Source organism: Vanessa cardui, chromosome 8 (genome assembly GCF_905220365.1).
Source record: "Vanessa cardui chromosome 8, ilVanCard2.1, whole genome shotgun sequence".
In the NCBI taxonomy this organism is placed as follows: domain Eukaryota; kingdom Metazoa; phylum Arthropoda; class Insecta; order Lepidoptera; family Nymphalidae; genus Vanessa; species Vanessa cardui.
Genome location: NC_061130.1, coordinates 14,732,463 through 14,755,431, shown reverse-complemented (window position 1 = coordinate 14,755,431; position 22,969 = coordinate 14,732,463). Strand labels below are relative to the sequence as shown.

The window sequence follows — 22,969 nt, the reverse complement described above, 5'->3', positions numbered from 1 at the left end:
TACTGAGTGTCTTGCCGGTTTTTCTCGGTAGAATCTGCTTACCGAACCGTTGGTAACTTCGGTGGTTGCAAGTACTCAAAGTAGAAAAGTAAAGTAAAGTAACAGCCTGTAAATTTCCCACAGCTGGGCTAAGACCTCCTCTCCCATTAAGGAGAAGGTTTGGAACATAATTCCACCACGCAGTTCCAATGCGGGTTGGTGGAATAATAATCAAAGCAATTTAATAATATTAATTGAAATTACATGTAAAAATCAGATATAAAGAACGCGTAACACCTTAATAAAATATTATGTAGATCACGAAACGTGTAGCATCTATTCGATGATTATGCACTGTTATTACTTATTAATTGGATAGTTTAATGGACCGTTATTAATTAAGCTTAATTATGTCTAATTTAAATGATGGAAAAGAGTAATTATTGATTTTATAACGATTCTTCTGGGTTTACTTCCGAAATGGTGCCGTTATTTATAAGAAGCTACTGGAATAAATTATTTGATTCTATTTTTACTGAATCATATATGTACAATACACGTATTTATAGGTCTGAATAGCAAAGAAATTTGCGTCATAAATCGAATTTATATAGTTAATAATGCTTGATAAAAATATGGCTAAAGTAGTCCCTTTAATGGAATGACAGCCGACAGCCTTTAAGCCTGATCTTAGCAATGCAATTTAGTCATTAGAGAGTGAGTTATTAGTGCATTCCTTTTTCAAATGAAATCGTAATTTACATTCTAGGAAGGACGACAGTCAAATATCCCTAACTATAACTTTCTTCTTTCGATTTCTGATAAACAAAGCTGTGTTCAAAATAACATTTATATATTATAAGTTAGTCAATTCTCTATTTATTTTCTACTTTATATTACAAGTAACAGTCACGTGTCTAACGTGATAAGTTCGTTCGGAGTCAGTGAAAACTAAGTATAGCTTTCTAAAGGCGCCCCGCGCATGCGTAATTTCCGGACATAAAGCGAAAGTGATTCCACCGAGTCTATTTATGCGTAATAAATCTTTATAAGCATATTAAACTTTTCTATGTAGACTTAAAGGAATGTTTTTTGAATGAGATTCGAAATAGATAACGAAAGTTATCGTGAAGTGTGCGTTTTTTTTTTAAATAATTTGAACAAACTTTCGCTTAATTGCGGTAATCATACAATATGTGTGTGTGTGTGTTTGAATGGGTTCCTGTTCCTCGTTCGTATAGCAACACAATTAACTCGACATATCGTTATTATTACGTTAATTTTATATTGATTGGTCTATCCGAGTCGAGATGGCCCAGTGGTTAGAACGCGAGCATCTCAACCGATGTTTGCGATGTTCAAAACCATGCAAGCTCCACTGAATATTCATGTGCTTAATTTGTCTTTATTATTCATCTCGTGCTCTGCGGTGAAGGAAAATATTGTGAGGCTGCATGTTTCTAATATCATAGAAATTCTGCCACATGTGTATTGCAACCCGCATTGGAACAGCGTGGTGGAATATGTTCCAAACCTTCTCCTCAAGGGGAGAGGAGGCCTTAGGCTGTTGTTGTTGTTGTTTTTGTGGTCTTTTACCGCTGTTAATTTGGCATACGATTCAAGGAAAGGCCATGAGTGTTTCAATAAACAAGTCATATCATACATTCGTATAAAATATCTTTATGGTTAATCATTTATGTCAATGTCGTTTCGATTAATGATAATTTAATTGGAAATCAAAGCTATTGAAATCGAAACCATTAAGTCGAACGAATTCGCGCACACGATCTTTGTAATACCCCATTCGCTGTTGCACAGTTTCAAGACCAAACAGAACCGCCGTGTTGTAAGATCGTATTATCAGTGATCTTATCTAAAGTATTGTTATAAGCTTTCAGATATTATCGGCTTTCAATATAATACATATGTATGAAAGATTTTGTACGCGAGTTGCTTAATCTTGAGCTGTTTGCGAATGTTTGAGATATATGATCAGGATTGATTTAAAATTCTTAAGGAATTTATGTACCAATTGCATGAACTCATTTATATTTTAGAAGGATAGTTGTATGTGTTATTGTATGTCTCCATATGTTAATTATATTTATAATTGTATCGTAATACATGCGTCCAAAATGAACCTACAGGAACCTGAAGAAAAGAACTTTAGCGCAAAATTAATTTAGAACCTCAGTACTCAAGCCTTAATCGACGTCAGCCTAACAATAATACAGACTAAAAATGGAATATTGTTATATTGACATATATACTCTGATTTTTTCATAAAATAATAACTAAGTATTATACAAAAATGGCACGGACGTATAAAAAAGGATCTACCGCACCTAACACCTGCCCATTATAAATGTTTAAGGAATTTCTTCGCTGACCAATCACCATGACTAAGATTACATTACATATTATGTTTACATTATATATTACTTGGTGGTAGGGCTTTGTGCAAGCCGGTCTGGGTAGGTACTACCCACTCGTCAGTTATTCTACCACCAAACAAAAGTACTCAGTATTGTTGTGTTCCGGTTTGAAGGGTGAGTGAGCCCGTGTAACTACGGGCACAAGGGACATAACATCTTAGTTCCTAAGGTTGGTGAAACATTGACGATTGTTGGAATAAAACAAAAACTCTCCTCACAATCAATACTTTATTTCTCCTGAAGTGGTTTACAATCAAAACTGATACAAGATTGATTATTTTGCTCGATCCTTCCAATTCGACGATTAAAGTAAGAATGACCATTTCTAGGCTTACTCCTAGTGTTTAATGTTTGCACGCCTATCCTCCGACTGTAGCAACATCCGGTTTTGATTTATATATAATAAAAATCAATTTAGTTTAGTCAAAACCGGATGTTGACAATCAACTTAAATTGTAACAACTATTTAAATCGAATTAGTTATGCTAGTAATATTTTAATAAATTAAAACAATAAAATATGATCATATTAAAATAAATATGCTAACACGATGTAAGGAATAGTTAATATTTATTACAGCTTCATTGCCTATGGGTGATGGTGACCACTTACCATCAGGTGGCCCATATGATCGTCCGCCAACTTATACCATAAAAAAGAAAAAATAAATGATGATATATGTAGATTATGATTATGATTAATTTATACGTATGTAGTGGAATTTTCAATTAGTGAATAATTATCTTAGTGTATTGTCGTAAACAAAGAATTGAAAATTAAACTGATTGTTAAGTTCTGACCAGAGATATAATCACTCACGTTCTAGTCATTTTGCTCACGAAATACTCAGTTCGCTCAAATTATGACAATAAAATGGGCCGTTAATCGACAGCGGTAATAGTTCTTTGTCTATTCGTTAGTGGAATGTATAACGGACAATTTAATTTGTTAATTATTATACAAATATGGAACCGAGAAAAAGCCGAGTTGGCCCATTTGTTAGAACGCGTGCATCTTAACCGATGATCGCGGTTTCAAACCCAGGCAAGCACCACTGAATATTCATGTACTTAATTTGTGTTTATAATTCTTCTCGTGCCGGTGAAGGTAAACATCCCGAGGAAACCTGTATGTGTCTAATTTCATAGAAATTCTGCCACATGTGTATTCTATCAACCCGCATTGGAACAGCATGATGGAATGTGTTCCATACCGTCTCCTCAAGGGGTTCTTCTTAGCCCAGATGTGGCAAATTTACGTTGTTATTGTTGTTGTTATAAAAACATTGAATTTTACTTATCTTACGGAAATTCAAAATTTTTTTGTTTAATTGGAAAATTCATTCGATTTCATGACCTAAGATTATACGTATAGAATCTAAAATTGTATTGAAAAGAACGTGTTTCTTATATACGTATTGATAATAACATTTCTCATGATTACCTGTGTAGGTACGCAGGTGAGCAATAGCGCCAGGCTTACCAAAGACTCCGCTTAATCTATTAGACGGCTCGTTTATTTCATATTCTTTACATAATATTACGGAGTATATATTTTAATTAAGCTACGTTTTATTAAATGTTAAACTTTTCACATCGATTTAATTAAAAATGAATGACATTTTCAATATATTTTCCATGTTTTGATTAATATTTTGGCTTTTTTAGACTGGCAATAGAACAACTGTTGATAAGTGCTCACAATGCTCCACTGACATTCGGAGCAAAGGTGATATTTTTCTTGTGCCTTTACTTACCCCAATAACTAACGAAAAATAAACGCAACCAAAAATTTTGGCCATAGATTATCTGCGGAATCTCTTATTTATGTTATGTTACGATCAAGTATGTAGAACATGTAACCAAATATTGCCAGATCAACCGGCAAGTGATCTGTTTATATAGAGAAATATGCAATATGCATCCAACATTTATTGGCGGAGCTTAGTGGATCATTTCCCTAACTTTTGTTTGTCGCACACGGCTCCTCTCATATGTTACGGATTGTTCCTCTGGTGAAAGGAATAAAATTGCCAATGGTTTGGCTGTGGAAGAGAAATGATAGTGTCTTGCATTTATAATATTCGTATAGATTTTTAGAACGTAGTGTAGGACATCCTCAGGCGTGGTGTAAGACGGCTAGCAGGAGCTGTATGCAAATAGTCAGAGAAAGACCACAGTGGCGTGTATTTGGAGAGTGTCCAGCATTGGACAAACATGGGCTGTTGATGATGATGATAGATTTTTCATTCGACTTTATTGCTTGATGTATTCGTTTTATGAATATCGTTCAGCAATTTTATCGAAACTCAGCGACCTTTTTAAATTTAAGCATAAATCTAGGCAAAGTTGATAGGAAATCTTTGGCGATCATTAATCTCGCAAAAGTCTACAATCACCCGATCAAATGTCAACCTTCGACGCTTGTGGCGAAAGAAATTGTATACAAAATTGTAATTTGATTATAGTTATTTATTTGTCATTTGCGTTCGGACGACGGCTTTTCTTTCGATCCTCGGATCTTCCGACTTGCGAAATCTCGACAACTTTCGTCATTCGGACTTGCAAAACATCGACAGCTTCGCGGGATACACGGGCTCATCGATCACACAGATCGCGAATCGTTGAACTTTGTCTTGTTACTACATTGTTATTAGTGAAGCGTGTTCTATTTTTGGACGTCGACCATTTTTTATTTTGTTTGATCACAGAAAAAGATTCTCATCTGTTTTATATATGACATACATATGATGATAGTAGGTGTATCGTAAAAATTGTGCCAAAAAATGCGTTCAGAAGACGCTTAGTATTTATATCTCATTACTAGTATAATTATGTTGGTGATTTTAATGGACATTTCGATATAATATGGTGTGATATTCAAATAGATTGCATTTTATCTACAAATATGGTTTACTTTGGTGACTGGCGTGTTGATCTAGTGGATTTATGTAATGACTTAGATTTCTAGGTTTTGGGTCCGAAGATCAGGCGAATGATAGGTTATTGAATTTTTATGTCAAAATATTCCCAGTACCAGTCTGGAGTATAGAAGTTGAAGTTGTAAAAGTACGTCAAACCGTTCTTCTGCGTCTGATCACTTTCCGCTCGTGTTGGAGTTACCGTTACATCGCTTTATGAGTATGAAAGAATAGATATTGTCTGTGTTTAAAAATGCAATGGAAAATAAAAATGACAAAACATCGAAGATTAATAACATGGTACACAGTTTTCGATAAATAATTCCACTTGATTTTTATGGGAACGAGAGCGTAAAATAATCTCCAAACTCTGGGAAGAACTACTAAAGTTTTTGTAAAACCATTTCCTTTGATATTTCTTACCAGAATACAGAATTGGAATTCAGGATTTCCGTATCTGCAGCAATATAAGCCACAAGACCAACAAAACATTAATAATGTATTATTAACAAAATGTTAGTACTGAGTCATTAAAGCTATTAATAATGACATATTAGATTCTGATCCGCTCAGAACATTTCTTTGAATGGCTTTCAATGAACACAGTTTATAAGTATTACATAATATGTTTAGATGTAATTGTTTCAAAGCGGTCACGAGTGGTGAATGTAACGTCGCCTGCGGCTAGACAACAGTATTTAGAGTAGAGAATTTTGTTAGCTTGATATAAAATTATTTTGCAACATTCAAATTATGTAAATACATGGAACGCAAAATTTCCGTTCAACAAATCAAGCATTGTGTGAAAATGTTTGGAAAATACCAAGTCAATGTAAATTTCATACCAATGTAATGTTCAAGTGTATTTTTGCCACTAGTTCACCAGTGATGCTATATAACAATAGAAACTCATCAAATTAAAACTAAGACACAACAACAGCCCAGACATAGATATGACGGCTGATATCTAACGAAGATATGTACGATATATAAACCCTACTATTGATAAGAAATCAAATAATGTTTTAGTCGTAATCGTAGTTTTTGTTTATTCCTTTAAGCTTTCATTCATTTATACCTCTAAAAGACTAAACTCAACTCAACAAAAATTTCATTTCAATTTTCTTTTATAATAAAATGTTAAATTTGACAATTTAACTACTATATTATAAGATACATTTACACTCGACCTGTAAAAACACAGATGTCAAGTATATAAAGTGTAACCAAATTCTAGATACGATGTTTATCGAAATTATATATTCAAAATAGACGTTTATTTATTCAAACAGTTGCATCCGTGAGGAAGTTTCGAAAGCGTAATTATAGAGTGGTATGACTTCTTTTAGACGCAACGAGTTTTAAGACATGCGTCGCACATCGTAACATTCCTAACTTGCAGCTGTATCAATGTCATAAACACACATACAAACCGTATACACGAATAACGTTGAATAAATAAACAAGGTTCTTATCCTAGCGACATATATGTACATACTCAATATTAGTTGATTTTTATTTACAATACGCTAAATATAGTTGCAAATATGATCCAACCGCCCCGGCTTCGCATGGGTGCAATACTGTTTCTAAATATACTAAAGAATTTACGATACCACCTTAGAAACTTCTACAATAAGTGTTTTTTTTACTATATTGTCCTTGTATTATACACAAAATCCTTCCTCTCGAATCACTCTATCTATTAAAAAAACCGCATCAAAATCCGTTGCGTAATTTTAAAGATTTAAGCATACATAGGGACATATATATGTAATGATATAGAAGGGTAACTACTGATTTTTGTCTACTTTCTACATAATTCACTCACAAGATAAATATAGATACATAAATATGACTTCTATATGTTTAATTATTATATATTAGTTTTATTTGAATATGGAACACGATCCAAACCGATATTCTAGGTCAAGTTTCGATTGATAGTCCAATATGTACACCTCCGATGTCAGCGTATGAATGCGGAATAAAACACATACTCGTATGTAGATTGACAAGGCTGTATTCAGGCTTTGATCCCAACATGACGTATATAAGCTCTTATAATTGTATCGAACACTTGTATGATCTTGACATGCTTTATATATTAATTGTAACGTTATTTATTGATATTATGACACAGCCTATAATATTACGTACATTGATAATATTTATAGTTCGTGTAATCGAAAACGGGTATGTAAATATAATTATATTAATTAAGTAATCGTAGATTTTTGACACACATATACTAATTGCTTTATTATGTATTACTTTAATTTTTTAAAAGTAGAATTAATGACAAATAGATACAGTCTATAATCGATATTTTATCAGTAATCGATAATAAATCTTTACCCTGAAACTTGTTTTAAAAGATATTTTCCAATAATTTATTTCTTTAGAGCATTTTTCGTGATACAAAACAGTGTCATATATCCACATGTTGTTGAAAGCGAAGCGAGGCGAATTTTTATTTTAAATACTCTCAATTAAGTTAAAAAAAACAATTCATTTTATATCTATTAATATTTAAATTATTTAATTGTAGAAAGAGTTAAAACTTCTTGGCAATTGTTTACAATAACCAATCAACTTTATTATTATATGTACCTTAAAATTAGTTCCAATATGACTGTTTAAAAAAGCCAGTGTAATTAAGGAACACGTTTCACCATAACAATAGTTACAAGTTCACTTCTAGTACTTAAAGTTTAAAACGGTGTTATCACTGCAGTTTAAAACTATAGAATTGAATAAGTTTTACAAGCTTTTATTCAACTCACAAGGTTATCTATAAATTACATATTTATATATATTAATAGTTTGCATACAAAGCACTTTACAAATTACTATTAATTTATTGTTGGTGTGAACTTATTAAAATTTATGAGTCATTGTAAAAGCTAATTTTGAAACTGAACTCAGCTGAACAATTATTTAAATTGAAAATTGAAACATAATTTCGAATGTAATAAGTAGAGATCAAATAATTTTTAATTCATGACTGTTTGAACTTACTGTTTTTTTTTTAATGTTTTTATTTCAAATGATTAGACTAGCCTTTTACGATATACTAGCTACTCGTCCCAGCTTCACACGGTTGCGATTCTATCATTAATTCTTTATTATATTATGTATGTATTATACATATAAATCTTCCTTCTAAATCAAATTATCTATTAAAAAAAAATTGCTTCAAAATCCGTTCTGTAATTTTAAAGATCTAAGCATATATAGACATGGACAGCGGTAAGCGACGTTGTTTTATACTATGTAATGATTTTCCTTTAAATAGTTATGTACGTATTAGTGTTAAATATTAATCTCGTGCAATGGAGAAGGAGCTTAAGGTTACCATCGTGTGGGACTGAATCGGTCTGCGAAATGTCGTCAGGCGACATTATTGAATCGGAGCTAAGGACGAATACCTTTCTCGCGATTCGTAGAACTTTAATTCCTGGAATCGAGTGGTCAACGGTCCTTATTGGAAACTAGCGCAAAGAGATAACAGTTTTTTAACAACTTCATAGTTTATTATGTAACTTAGTGAGAGTCTGTTGTTTGTTCATATGACAATATGCTCAGTTGTTAGAAAAAGTGAATCTTGAACGAAGGTCGCAGATTCGAAACCGAGCAATGAAAAAGCAATTTTATTTTGACATCTGCGTTAAGTTGAACTAACGTGGTGGAATTAGTTCCTAAAAAGATTAATATAAATAAGGCTTCATCCCAGCGTTAAGACATTTAGAGACCTAATTAGATGTTATCGCTAATAGTTTTAGCAGTTTCATAAAACTAAATAACTAAATCAGGCATTATGGTAACACTACGATAAATAAATTGAAAACTCTTTTTAATGTTATAACGACTGTGGTATGCAGACACAATGCCAAAGATTGATAAGAAAAAAAAAAACGATTTTGTTTTCTGTTTACAATAAAGCTAGAGGTATCGATGATATTATATTATTTTTTCTTTTACGTCCGCTATTGATAGAACTATTTATATTGCAAAGGCGTGAAACTTTCGCTAAGTTAGGTAACAATTGCATGCTTCTTTATACAACACATTATGATGTTAACGCTAATTTTTCCTAAAAATAGTGGACTATTGTTTAACGTTAATTTACTTTTAAAGTTTTAAAGGACAAATGTCAGAACCAAAAGCTTATTGGTTGTTAGTTGACATTTTCTTCATTAATTGCGTTTGGAGTGTAAATATTATTTGGAATTATAAGTTAATACCTACGTGTGGGATGTGATATGTGTAGACAAAAAAAAAACGATGCCTTGAAAAAAAAAACGACAAAAACACAAATTAAATTAGATTTCTCAAAACAAAAACAATCTAATAACAAAATAACTTCACATATATATAACATATTTAACTGATACGAAATTAATTAAACATTTCAAATAACGAACTTATAATAATCATGAAAAAAAAAACTGTTAAAATGAAATAATCAAGTGAAGTACACTGGTAGCCTCTTAAGAATGATTTAAGTAAATTTATATTCTATTTTACGTCTTAGACCCCATTTCACATAATCCGAAATCATAATCGGTTAGAACGCGTGCATCTTATCCGATGATTCCGAGTTCAAACCCAGGCAAGCACCGCTGTTTCATGTGCTTAATATGTCTTTATAATTCATCTCGTGCTCAGCGGTGAAGGAAAACATCGTGAGGAAACCTGCATGTGATAAATTTCATAGAAGTTCTGCCACATGTGTATTCCACAAACCCGCATTGGAACAGCGTGGTGGAATATGTTCCAAAACCTTCTCCTCAAAGGGAGAGGAGGCCTTTAGCCCAGCAGTGGGAATTTACAGGCTGTGGTTGTTGTTGTTGTTGAAGTCATAATCTGACAATGTATTATGAAATATTTACAAATCGACTACTAAATGTTATATTATGAAATCAATAAATTCTATGTAATTTCCATTAATTGCCTATAACTACTATATATGTGATTTTATTACACTCATTGATACAGTTTTACGAAATACTAGAATATACTTAATTATAGATTAACACATTTAATTTCATCATTATCGTTGTAATATATTTGTTTACATAATAATTTTTGACATTATTAATTGTAAATAATTAGTGATTAGTTATCGATATAATTAAGGTTGTTTCCGTTTTCTCATTCGATTTAATTGATTGGTATATTAGGTGGTTCAAAGTCACTTTCGTAATGTATTTCTTGATTAATTAAAATAGATGTTATTTAATTTTAATGCAATGAATACGTAGTTATTTTTATTAAATAAAACAAAAATTATGTATTTTAAATGAAATGGGGAATAATTTTGGAGAGTCAATAAATAAATAAAGTTTTCTTGTTTATTTTTTCACTCTGGCAACATTAAAACTATATTTTTCTTTTTGTTGAACAATGTTCTTTTCAAATAAATAGAATATATTTTCAAGCCTAATAAATGCGTCGTTGGAAAATATGTTCTGCATAAGCTGTACGTAAAATAAGTTTTGACACATTACTGGTATAATGTGTGAAATTAGACGAAAAAAAATGTAATAAAAATGTGAAAATCGTATTGTCATAACCGGTGTAAAGTTCACAATTTATCTCAAAACACGTAACAATGCGACATAAAACGGCTTTCATAATAATTTTACACGTCTTATTGTCTCTTGTTATTGTACAATAAGCTTATATAGGCCACTAGTTCTTATTACACTGGACATAAGAATCAAATTCATAAAACAAGTTACAGTAAATAATTACACACATATGAAATTTTGTGATTGTTAGAAATTTTTGAGAAGTAATTAACGCCCAAAAGTCTCTGAGTTTCGCGGTAATTTAACTCTTGTTTATTTAAGCGTGTTGAAAAAGTAATAAGTGAAATCTAAATAGATGCTAATTTAAATATGTATATATAACACGCTATCAATAATCTTCCCATTTTGAACTTTACTGTTATTTTAGAAGAATTAGTCATTAATCAAACACAATACCGTACAACATAATACAACGATTTTTTACTTTTTCATATTACTTTATAATTTAAATTACGTACAAGTGCTTTATACCAACCACTTGGTGGTAGGGCTCTGTGCTAGCCCGTTTGGGTAGATACCACCCACTCACCAGTTATTCTACCGCCAAATAACAGTACTCAATATTGTCGTGTTCCAGTTTGAAGGGTGAGTGAGCCAGTGTAACTACGGGCACAAGGGACATAACATCTTAGTTCCCAAGGTTGGTGGCACATTGACAATGTAAGGAATAGTTAATATTTCTTACAGCGTCATTGTCTATGGGTGATGGTGACCACTTACCATCAGGTGGCCCATATCCTCCGCCAACCTATACCATAAAAAATATGTGAGATATAAATAATAAATAAAGTAGACAATTTATGATATATATTTTTGTATAATCATATTTCTTTGCCTTCATTCATCATCATTTTATAGACTCTATTATTTTAAAGTCATTATCAGCTTTCACCGTCGTTGCTTCCACTGACTCGTGTCAGCATCATCACGGAGAAAATTGAGACAGTTCCAGTTGTTTGAAATAAAACGTTGACGTAATCTCACAATTGAGATATGAGTGAAATTATTTGTTTACCAATTGAATTGTTATTTTTATGTAATTCATATCTGTACATAATGTCACATGTTATTTTCTCTTGAGTACGTTATTTAACTTATATAATAAATACTCATAATGTCATTTATAGAATGAACCATAATACAGCCTCTTTTTTAAATTAACATGGTTATTTTTATTATTAAAGTTATAATAGATAGTGCTGATCGTATGGATTTGGAGATTCGAGGTTTAGTATATAATACATGTACAATATAGTAAAGAAACACTGATAATTTTAAAAGTTACTAATGTGATGTCGTAAATAAAGAAATTCTGTACTACATTTAGTGTCAGTATAGCACCCGTGCGAAGACGGGGGCAGTCACTATAACGAGTATAAAATAAATTGTAACATTAAATTCAATAAACGGGGTACAGTTACGGAAAACGTATCATGATCTTATATTAATTAATGTTTTTTTAAATATAGTCTGGACAGAGTTACTTTAAATAATTTCATTGTAAGTACAATTTGTTCAATGAAAACGTATAAAATCCTTCGATACTTAAACCCCATCATATCCAGTTATTAATTTCACACAGAACTGCTACTTGACCTTTCCTCTTAATAGGTTAACTAGTAACATATAACATGAGAATATTATTATTATTATTTAATATCTTACAAGATTATATCATACACATGACGTTTGCAATCAAATGCTTATGATAACAATCAAATCATCATTGACATTGGAAGTATTTTATTGGATGTAGAAATGGATTCGGATAACCAGTGATTCAATGAGTATTCAATAATTGATTATAATTGAGTCTAGTGGTTTGCACCGGAGCGAAATCTGGCGGATCGGTGATATTCTCCGGTGATTTGCCGAACTCCGGAGATTCACCGGTAATATCCGGTGAAGAAAACCATTAATTTCAAAATATGTTTTTTATTAATTGAAAAAAAAATCACAATGGGAGATTGATAGGACTTTGGATCTTATTTCTAAAAATATGTATTATAAAGATAATAAATTCTGATTTTGATTTAAAAAACATAACATATCAATTGCTTCATGGCGCAACATATTTCTTCGATCATTTAATATGTGACCTGTCGCAGAAAATACTCTCTCAGACCGAACAGAAGTTGCTGGCACAGCTAGATATTTGAATGCTATTTCGTCCAAAGGCTCCAAATGTTTATTAAATTTCCAAAATTGAACCACATCATCCCAGTTATGGCTGTTATGTGGAAATTGTGTTTCCGTGTACATTTTTATTAAGTTTATTGCAGTGGCTGACGTGATACTTCCATTATTAAGATTCTTTTTTAAAAATCCCAGCAAATCTGGGCGACCTGTTTCGCTAGTACTTGCAATACTTAACGTGTCTATGTCTGTGACTTGGGGTAGGTTTCTGACTCGGATAATATTATTTATTTCTGCCTTTACGGCTTCTTTAGCAGCTAATTTATTATTCAAATGTCTGAAGCTATTCCTGAAAACGGGATGCAGTATGGTGGATATCCGACAAACTGTTCGAGATTCGTAATCCAATAAATGATTGTTCATATTTTCTTTTAGTGTTTGCAGAAATATTGTACCGACATTTGTGGAGACTCTGGGGCCCAAACTTTGAATGTTATCAAACAACCCATAAATAATCGGTATTATTAAACTAGATGTCGGATATTGATCTCCGCTTATCATTTCAGTGGCTTGCTCAAATATGTCTAGTAAAATCACTACATCTTTTAAAATATTCTCTTCTTCTGGGCTAATTATATCAGGCGCTTGGGACAGTTTTCTTTGTGCCGCGGTTATACTGTCAATTAATTTTAAAATTCTTTTTATCATATAATAAACGCTATTCCAGCGGGTGCGAACTTCCTGTATCAATTGTAATGGTTCTACATTTGGGTTTCTTTCTTTTTGTTCTTTGCGAAGTGTCAGTGTGGCAATATTAGATTTTCTGAAATATTTAACAATTTTTTTGCACTTTTCTATCAAATCAATTAATCCAGGAACTTTTAAGGAATATTCTACAACCAAATTTAGAGTATGTGCAAAACAAGGCATGCTACGTAGTCCTAACAGTCTCACCATTTTTACTATATTGGCCCCATTATCTGTCGTGATGCAAATAACTTTATCCCGGATTTCCCATTCAGTCAATATTTGATGGACAACTTCTTTTAAATGATCTGCTGTGTGTGACTCTGTTAAAAGTGTAGTAGTTAGTACACAACTTTTAAGATCATCTCTATAAAAAAAGTGTACAGTAATTGTGATGTATGACTCCATAGAATTACTCGTCCATACATCTGTGGTCAGTGACAAGTTATCAATATCAGATAAGATTCTTTTTAACTTTGCTTTCAATTCGTTAAACAATTTGGGCATTAATTCGTAACGAATCGTTCGTTTTTCTGGAATTCTGTAATTTGGGTTAATATGCCGAACAAAGTTTCTAAACCCCTTATCATCCACCATCGAAAACGGTTGAAAATCGGTAGCTAACATCAAAGTTAGTGCTTCGTCTATTTCCTTAAAATTTGGACTAAGAGACTGCTCTATAGTGGATACGCTATTATTGTTATCACCAGATGATGTAGAAGAATTTGTTTGTGTACTCACAATCTCCGAATGCTTTCTTTTTAAATGTGATAACATATTTGATGTTCCGCCTCCAGTTGTTAGCACGGCAGAACACAATTTACACCGCACTTTGGTCCCGCTTTCGTCTACTTTGTCAAAGTGACCTCTAGTTTTTGACTGTACTTTTGGCATTCTGAAAATTTATAAACAAGTTAAAATATGTTTTGACAATATTAAAATTTTTATATGTAAGTATTAATAAGTTTTAGTTTATACTTACTTTTAGTTTTGCACTTTCATTAAACTATATACCTACCTATATATATTTTCGATAACGTAAGTAGTATTATAATTTCCCACGTAACTGTATTCTTTGATGAATATAATTTACAAGAGTGAGTAAATACGGTACGCAACGAATCTTTGTTGTAAATATACTTTTGGTGAATTCCCGTTTCCAGAGACAATGACAGTATTTTTGTTTATGGAATATGGCCCTTATGCAAACCCTATGTCTAAATCCGTGGAATTTAACGTTTTTCTTGCAAGATGGAAACTCAAGGTAAGTTTTAATTATTTTAATTTAATTGGTTCCCAGATTTCATACATACAAGAAAATATAACATGTAAATAATTATTTTTTATTCTACTTAAATCAGTTCGAAGACTACGTGCGAAGGAAGAGGATGACTCCACAAGAAGGTTGGATTCCTATAAATTGTACAAAAATGAAACATACGACAGGATCTTCAACTTAAAAATGATCATGCTCAATGCAACGAATTCTTTCTAAAGCTAGTAGCAAGTGAACCATATAAACTGCCAAGAGCGCTCTGAGTAAACCCTGTTAATTATTTCGGTGATGACCGAAATAATTAACCACATTGAAAAAAGCAAATCAATAAATATCTTAACTACATATTAAAAATTGATGATTACTAAACACTTCTTTAAATTCAGTTATATTATTTTTTTACATAAAAATATTCCATTTAGATATAATACGATCACCGGTGTTTAATCGGTTAACAACCGATTGATTCAATCGAGTACTTTTACCGGAGAATAACCGGTTATTCTCCGGTACTCACTGCTCCGGTGCAAACCACTAATTGAGTCCTCCAATTTTTACTAACATTCTGCTATCGTAAAGTAAAGTAAAATAACAGCCTGTAACACTTCCCACTGCTGAGATAAGGTCTCCTCTTTCATTAAGGAGAGGGTTTGGAACATGTTCCACCACGCTGTTCCAATGCGGGTGGAATGCACATGTGGCAGAATTACGACGAAATTAGATACATGCGGGTTTCCTCACGATGTTTCCCTTCACCGCTGGGCCATCTCAGCTCTCTGCTATGGAAGACATGCAAATACATACAAATATGCTATGTTAAGTATCTTCATTGAACAGTCATAACAAATACCAAACAAATGAAACCATGAACTAAAACGAATGTTCATTATTATAAATGTGAAAGTAACTCTGTTTGTCTGTTTGTCTGTCTGTCACTCTTTCACGACCAAACCACTAAACCAACTTTGATGAAATTAAACTTGAACTCCAAGAGGACACAGGCTTTTTTGCTCTAACACATGACAACCAACGCCCTAAAATTGAAACGAAGTCGCGAGCGAATATTAGTATGTATATAGATTACACTACATTATTACTCATATTATAACTAATAACTTATGAAACAGGTGTAATAAACTAACCTCTAAGTTGGTGACGTTGGAAAATAAACGATTAAAATTCGAACACTATAAAAAGCAACATTTCAATTCGATACAAGTGTTTTAATCGTTCCACGCCTACTTGTGAGTTACAGCGCATACCTATAACGTTACGCAAAATGTATTTTTTGCTGTGTCTCACTTTTCCCCGAGGCATGGGTGCCCTATTATGTCACAGACTAACTAGGTCGGTATGCCAATAATTTGTACTTAGTAAACAATTTCAATTTTAATATGGTATGTATTATGTGTCACTATGAGTATCATTTATTAAATATGCTTTACTTTTTATTTCAAATATATCAGGTTTGAAATCGCTTATAGTATATTTAAATTACGTCCAATAAATTGGCGTAAGCTTATATGAGAGTAGCTCTTACTTAATTAATTAATTTATCAATGTTAATTGTTATTATTACTAAGTGACTTCAATTTTATCATTAGTATAAGTGAATATTGTGTAGTTTGTAAAACAATTTATTACAATGAATATTCCAAAGGTTGTTTCCAATTTATGTCAAAAAGCTCTTCGATTTCTGAAGCTAGGTAAATCTCAAGACTTTAAAACTGCATTGAAATCGTTTGAATTCTGATTGATTTAAAACACAAGTGCTGCTTCTAAGCCAGAGGATTACTAATAGATCTTGACATTAAGAACTGTTTATAATAAAAATAAGAGAATAACACTAACCTTATATGCAATGATTTATTTAATGACATTACATGAAATGTTAAAAACACAATTAGATTATTTCTGAACTCGACAATTTCATAATATCGTATGCAAAGAAAATTACAGTTCTTACGTTATTTATAAACATTTTCCTTATTACATAATGGATTGCGTAACTCTACTTATAAAACTAACATTTAAGAAATAATTAAACTAATACATTACGTTTGTTACCAAAATATTTAGACCTGAACGAAACGGCTGAATATGAATTTAAACAGATCACATTGTTGACGAAACGGCTTTGAATAAATGTTTAATTATTATGCAATATTCAATTAAAAATAAATAATTCATACTTTATAATTAACTTAGCAAAGAGTAACTATTGAACTTTCCTTCGAGTTCCGATTAGTAGACACGAAGATAGCATTATAGTTATTTTATCTTATAACAGCAAATCCAAGCTTGGTAGCTTCACTCAATATAGTTGTTGAATGACGATCAAAAAGTTCTTGTAAAATTCTAATTAAATAAAGTAATCGAGTGGTGTATACACCGGTTTTCATGGGCACGCCACTCCGAAGTCCCAGGTTGGATTCCCGGCCGAGTCGATGTAGATTATCATTAGTTTTCTACGTTGTCTTTTTCCATAACACAAATGCATTAGCTACTTACATTGGGATCAGAGTAATGTATGTGATGTTTTCTCATATTTATTCATTTATTTATAGTATATTTTGATTTTGATTTTGATCGTGTAATTCTTAATAATTGCAACATTAGGGCGTTTTCTGAGGTATTTAAACTCCAGACACGTATTGTAAGAGACGGTCTTCGATCATTCAAGAATTAGACCCACTACGTAAGAAAAAAGGTAGCTTTTATTTTCTAAGGCCTTAGTTTTCTCAATCCAAACCTAGTGGAATCTAATAGGCCGAATGCATATCCAGTCCGAGGTGAGGTTAATAATTAAGGCCTCATAGAGTTTACTTTTATATTTATTAATAAATGAAAATAGGATATTTCGAAAAATACTGAATTAATGATGTATTATACATATTTCTCGTTCAAGTGTAAATTAGCAAAAGCAATCATTGCTTTGCAATTTAAAATAAAAATTTGAATGCTAATTAGATACTAATTGTAGATTTAGGTTTTGAAAAGTTTCAACAATGAATTGCAGCAAAATTATACCTGATGAGAATTGAGTAACATTCCCAAGACTAATTTTAATATACAATTAGTAATCTTACGAGTTCTTCTTTATTACTGTTTTGTTATTTCAAAACAACATAAATTAATTATGTGCGTGTACATATTCATTGATAAATTGAAGACATACAAATTTCCCCCAATCCGCATTGGAACAGCGTGGTCGAACCTCTTCAAATGGAGAGGTGGCCTTAGCCCAGCTGTGGGAAATGTACAGGCTGTTAATGTAAATAAAAAGACATTGGGTTAACGATACATACTCTGCCTGTGTGTCTTTCTAAGCTGGACGACATTTTATTGATATCAGAATTTTTTCCGTGATGGTATTACTTTGCGGTAGTTGAAAACTGTCAATCTTTTGGAACAACGCTCTTTAGCGACGTTATTTGTCAAAATATTATATTCATTATGTTCATGGTAGCCTTTAAACAACTGAAGTCATTGACCTCTCAAATATTAATTGTCACAAGATATTTATCATAACGTATTTGGTAGAATTCGAGAAACCGAAGCAACCTCTCAAATATTTATCAAACAAGACATCGAAATGAAACATAATTCATAACGTTGCTACTGGTTTAGTCTTTAGAGGGCAGATAGTGTGTCGAAGGTTTTAGGTTTTGATATTATATCAAGTATCAAGATATCTAGGTCACGTACTTTGGTTACATGGATCACAGAAATCAATACTAGCATATTGATACTTGGTTTCTTCAACATTTTACTATTGTATTTGTTTTGTGGCAAGTGTTGCCACACCGTAAGGTATCCTTCCCTCCTTGTCTGTAATTCTGAACATTCATTAATCGCTGATAACTTCATATTTTAATGTGTAATCATTACATCGCATAAAACAAAGTCGCTCACCGCTGTCTGTCCTTATGTATGCTTAGATCTTTAAAATTACGCAACGTATTTTGATGCGGTTTTTTTTTAATAGATAGAGTGATTTGAGAGGAAGGTTTTTGTACATAATACATGAACAATATAGTAAAGAAATTGACATTAATAATTTTAGAAATTTCTAATTTGATGTCGTAAATACATTTTGTAGTATATTTAGTATCATTGCACCTCGTGCGAAGCCGGATCAGGTCACTAGTATATAAATAATACGTGCAATCTATGTCCACTGCTCAATATATGTAGTTTTTAGGAGCGGAAAAGAGAAAACCGTCTAGCCTTAATTACAGCTTGGAGAGTAATTTAAGCTGGAGATGCAATAGCTATAAAAACATCTGCATTCACTTAATTTAAACGTCATGAATATGATGATGATCAACGTGTTCTTAAGTAGCAGCTATTTTAAAACATCTGTCTCTCTCTTCCAGGTTTTATGTCTCGTGCTAGCGACAGGGATGGCTGCGAGGCACCGTCCACGCCTCCAGCAGCCAGTAGATGCTTACGATTACGAGCCTCAGGCGCAAGAAAGGGGTCAACAAGTAAGCTTCGGTTTCTTATGTTTTTGTACATTCTAATAGTATTATTATAATGTTCCTAGTAAAGTTATCGTTGAAATATGAACGATCGCCTAGAGAGACGTAGTAAGCCGTGTTTAAGAGAATATTCATTGCTCGTTATTTATTATTAAATTGGAATACTGAGGTACTGTTAAAAAGTTAATTTCGAGTAGACTTTTTGATAGTACTGAGTTAATAGAATAGATTTAGTACATTCGCGTAAAGATATAATTTATATAGCTTTCAAATATCATCAATTATTATTAAATAAATAATTCAGGAATTTTATTAGGTTCATAACTTTTATTTCAACTTTCTGTATTACTTATCTTTACTGAATTTTAAGGTTAAATACTGTGTTGATAATAAAAGGTTGTCTAAAGTGATTCTCAAGAATTCTGAAATAATTTATTCGTTACTTTAAATTATTTTTATTGTAAGTCAGTTATATTTACGTTAATTTTGTTTAAAAAGTTTTGACGCGAAGATTTTTTTAGAAATTCACCTCCGTTTTCCACCACAGACTTTCAAAGTTGTTTAATTAACTTTTATTCATAGTTTATATATAAAAAACACAATCAAAACTGAAGGTCACAATGTCATTATCAATAACGTTCACAATTTCATGCTTCTTATAGATTAATATACAGTTAACAGAGAATAGTTTATTTTAAAAACGTAATAAATCATATTCTAAAGGATCTTATTAAAATTACGTAATATTAGACGTTTACAAAGCATTTATTTATGAAGTAGATCTTTTGTCATTAGAAATCTTATAGTTTTCATTAATCGTTTCAAAATGAAAATAAAAAATCTTTAGTTCTTCGAGTCTGATTTATCAACATGACGATTTAAAGTTACGTATTGTTTTGTTCTAAAACCAAATTGAATGTAAAATTAACATAGCTATTGTTAAGGGTTGTAGATTTTATTGAGAAGTATCACAGAGCAGTATGCTATAGCTATTTTTATCAAATTAAATACTTAATCAAATTTACTCATCGTATTTATCAACGTATTTTGGTATTATTACTTCCGTCTAAACTAAGTTTAAATGAAGGAAAACTATATAATTGTCGATCGCAACTCAACATATAATGACAACGACATAGTTATATTAAAAATCTCACGTTTCATTAATGTCTTTCGCGAAAAGTAAAATCGTAAAATCTGTTCTATTGCCTATGCTTATGATTCATTTTTGAACAACGCCACGTTGAAAATTCAAAATCATATAATACAGTAACATAGCATGAGTATTTCTAGAATAAATTTGACACCCTTAATGGCGCAATCTAAAACGTTATTGAGTTCAATTAAATAACTTAACAATAATTATAATTTCCAGGTGGTTTTAGTATCGCAAGATCCATACGATGGTCTATATCAAGCCCAAGACCGTGCTGATGAAGAATACGAACCGAGAGCAGTGCACAGATCCTCAGCTCCGTCCAGATTGAAGCAGCAGTCTCAGCTGCAAGAAGGACCCAAACAGCCGCCTGTGCAGACTATCAGGAACTATAATAAGGTACATTATATAACTTACATATTTACGAATAACCATTTAGGTATAACGCTCCAAAATTGTCGGAAATGTAATCAAATGACATATAATTTGCGTTTTCATTAAAAATTATGAAATCGAAGTCCAGTTCCAATTCTCAATAATAATTTGTGGTGGGTAGATACATTATATCTAAGTGTTACCAAATATTACAAACTAGTTTCAAAGCTTCGAGTACCGTAAAACGTGATAAAGATCTGGTCGAACTTCCTTCAGGATAATCAGCATAATGATTCATATTTTTAATTAACACTTTTTCTAAATTCCAGGTAAACGATGATGGTAGCTTTACATTCGGTTACGAGGCGGCAGACGGATCCTTCAAGGAAGAAACGAGAGGCACCGATTGCGTAGTCCGCGGCAAATACGGCTACGTCGACCCCGACGGCAACAAAAGAGAGTTCACTTATGTGTCAGGAAACCCCTGCGACCCGAACAAACCCGACGAAGAAGAGCAAGAAGCTCAAGCCCCAGAATCAGCGGAGAGAGATGACCCAGAACCAAATTATCCGAGCAGACCAGCCTATAGGCCAACAACAGCACGACCAGCGACCACCTACTTCCAAAACGACTTTAGGGACGCTGATGAAGAACCCGAAGAAGAACCTCTTCAACACATCAGACAACGTGTGGTTCAACGCCCACAGCCCGCTAGACCAGCGCTACGACCGACTTACCAAGCTCAACAAATTGCCATCACACCCCGACCTGTACCCGTTACTACTCCCAGAGCGCTACCTCCAGCGACCACTTTTAGACCACACCAAGTTGTACAAGTGACACCGAAGCCCCAGATTCAGTACAGCCCTGAGCCCGAATATTCTCCCGCTCCCACTCCGACTGCTGTGCTAAGTTCAGGAAGACCAGGACAGATTGATTTCGCTGCAGAATTCGCGAAATTCCACCGTGAAAATCAAGGTCCATCTACAACTCCAGCCTCATTAAATGCGCCCACTAAGACTACTCATGCGGCACCTTCACCTTCCGGTAATCCTTTGTACTCGACTGAGTTAGTCTACGATCCTTCCAGCGGTCACTACGACACCCAGCTCTTCCAGGCTTTACCTCAAACTAAGGGAGAACTGAACCTTAACCAACGTCTTCAACCATACGTTGCTCAACAGCAACAGCAAAGGCCTTTCGTTCCATCTCCTCAGATTCCCTCAAGTCAAGCCAGTCCGGCCCAGTACAGACAGCAACTCCAACCGGCTAACGCTCAGGAGATCTACCAGAGACAACAAGCCGAGACTCAATTCCAGAGCTCTCAGCAGCTGTTCGCTCAACAGCAGCAAATCCAGCAAAGTCAACTGCAGAGGGACAGAGCAGCGGCGCGAGCCCAGGCACAGAGATTGGCTCTCGCCCAATCCCAGGCTCCTCAGAGAGCTCCCCAATCGCCACAATACTACTACGTGCCGAGAGGAGAGAACCCTTCCTCGGGACAGATCGACGCTTTCCTGAGAGGTCACGGCATTCAGCTCTAGATACTTAATTGAATACCTGAGCTAGATAAATCTATCGATCGACTGAGTCCATATAGCCATAAATAACGTACAAGTCTTTATCAGTCGCGTAGTGCAGTGTGGTGAGGTATCTAGTTCGATGGACAGGCGGCAGGCCGCGAGTGTACATAATGCTGCGTCTCAGTACCTTAAAATAAAAATTAGTTTTAAGATTTAAATATAATTGTAAACCACTTTTGTACGAGAAAGTCCACGATGCTTTGTGTTTGAGAGTTTTGTAAAATCGAAATACCAACCTTTTGTAATATTTTGTTTTATAATAAATTATAATTTTATTAATAAAA

The 22,969-nt window shown here is 32.9% G+C and overlaps 2 protein-coding genes across 2 annotated transcripts in view; one reads left to right on the top strand and one right to left on the bottom strand.

Annotated features, from left to right (window-relative positions):
• LOC124531844 (E1A-binding protein p400-like) overlaps positions 1-22,969 on the top strand; it is a 45,114-nt gene extending 22,145 nt beyond the window's left edge. The window contains exons 2-4 of the mRNA XM_047106385.1: positions 19,470-19,580; positions 20,950-21,129; positions 21,435-22,969. Coding sequence (XP_046962341.1) covers positions 19,470-19,580; positions 20,950-21,129; positions 21,435-22,646 — 1,503 coding nt within the window. The 3' untranslated portion in view covers positions 22,647-22,969. The remainder of the gene's footprint in view (positions 1-19,469; positions 19,581-20,949; positions 21,130-21,434) is intronic.
• On the bottom strand, positions 12,759-14,935 carry LOC124531843 (E3 SUMO-protein ligase ZBED1-like). The gene has a single exon (XM_047106383.1). It carries the CDS (start codon positions 14,706-14,708, stop codon positions 12,936-12,938), a length of 1,773 nt encoding a protein of 590 aa, XP_046962339.1. The 5' UTR covers positions 14,709-14,935; the 3' UTR covers positions 12,759-12,935.

Bases quoted from the DNA above. Each gene is read 5' to 3' on its own strand.
- LOC124531843 (XM_047106383.1), bottom strand. From the start codon at position 14,708: ATGCCAAAAGTACAGTCAAAAACTAGAGGTCACTTTGACAAAGTAGAC.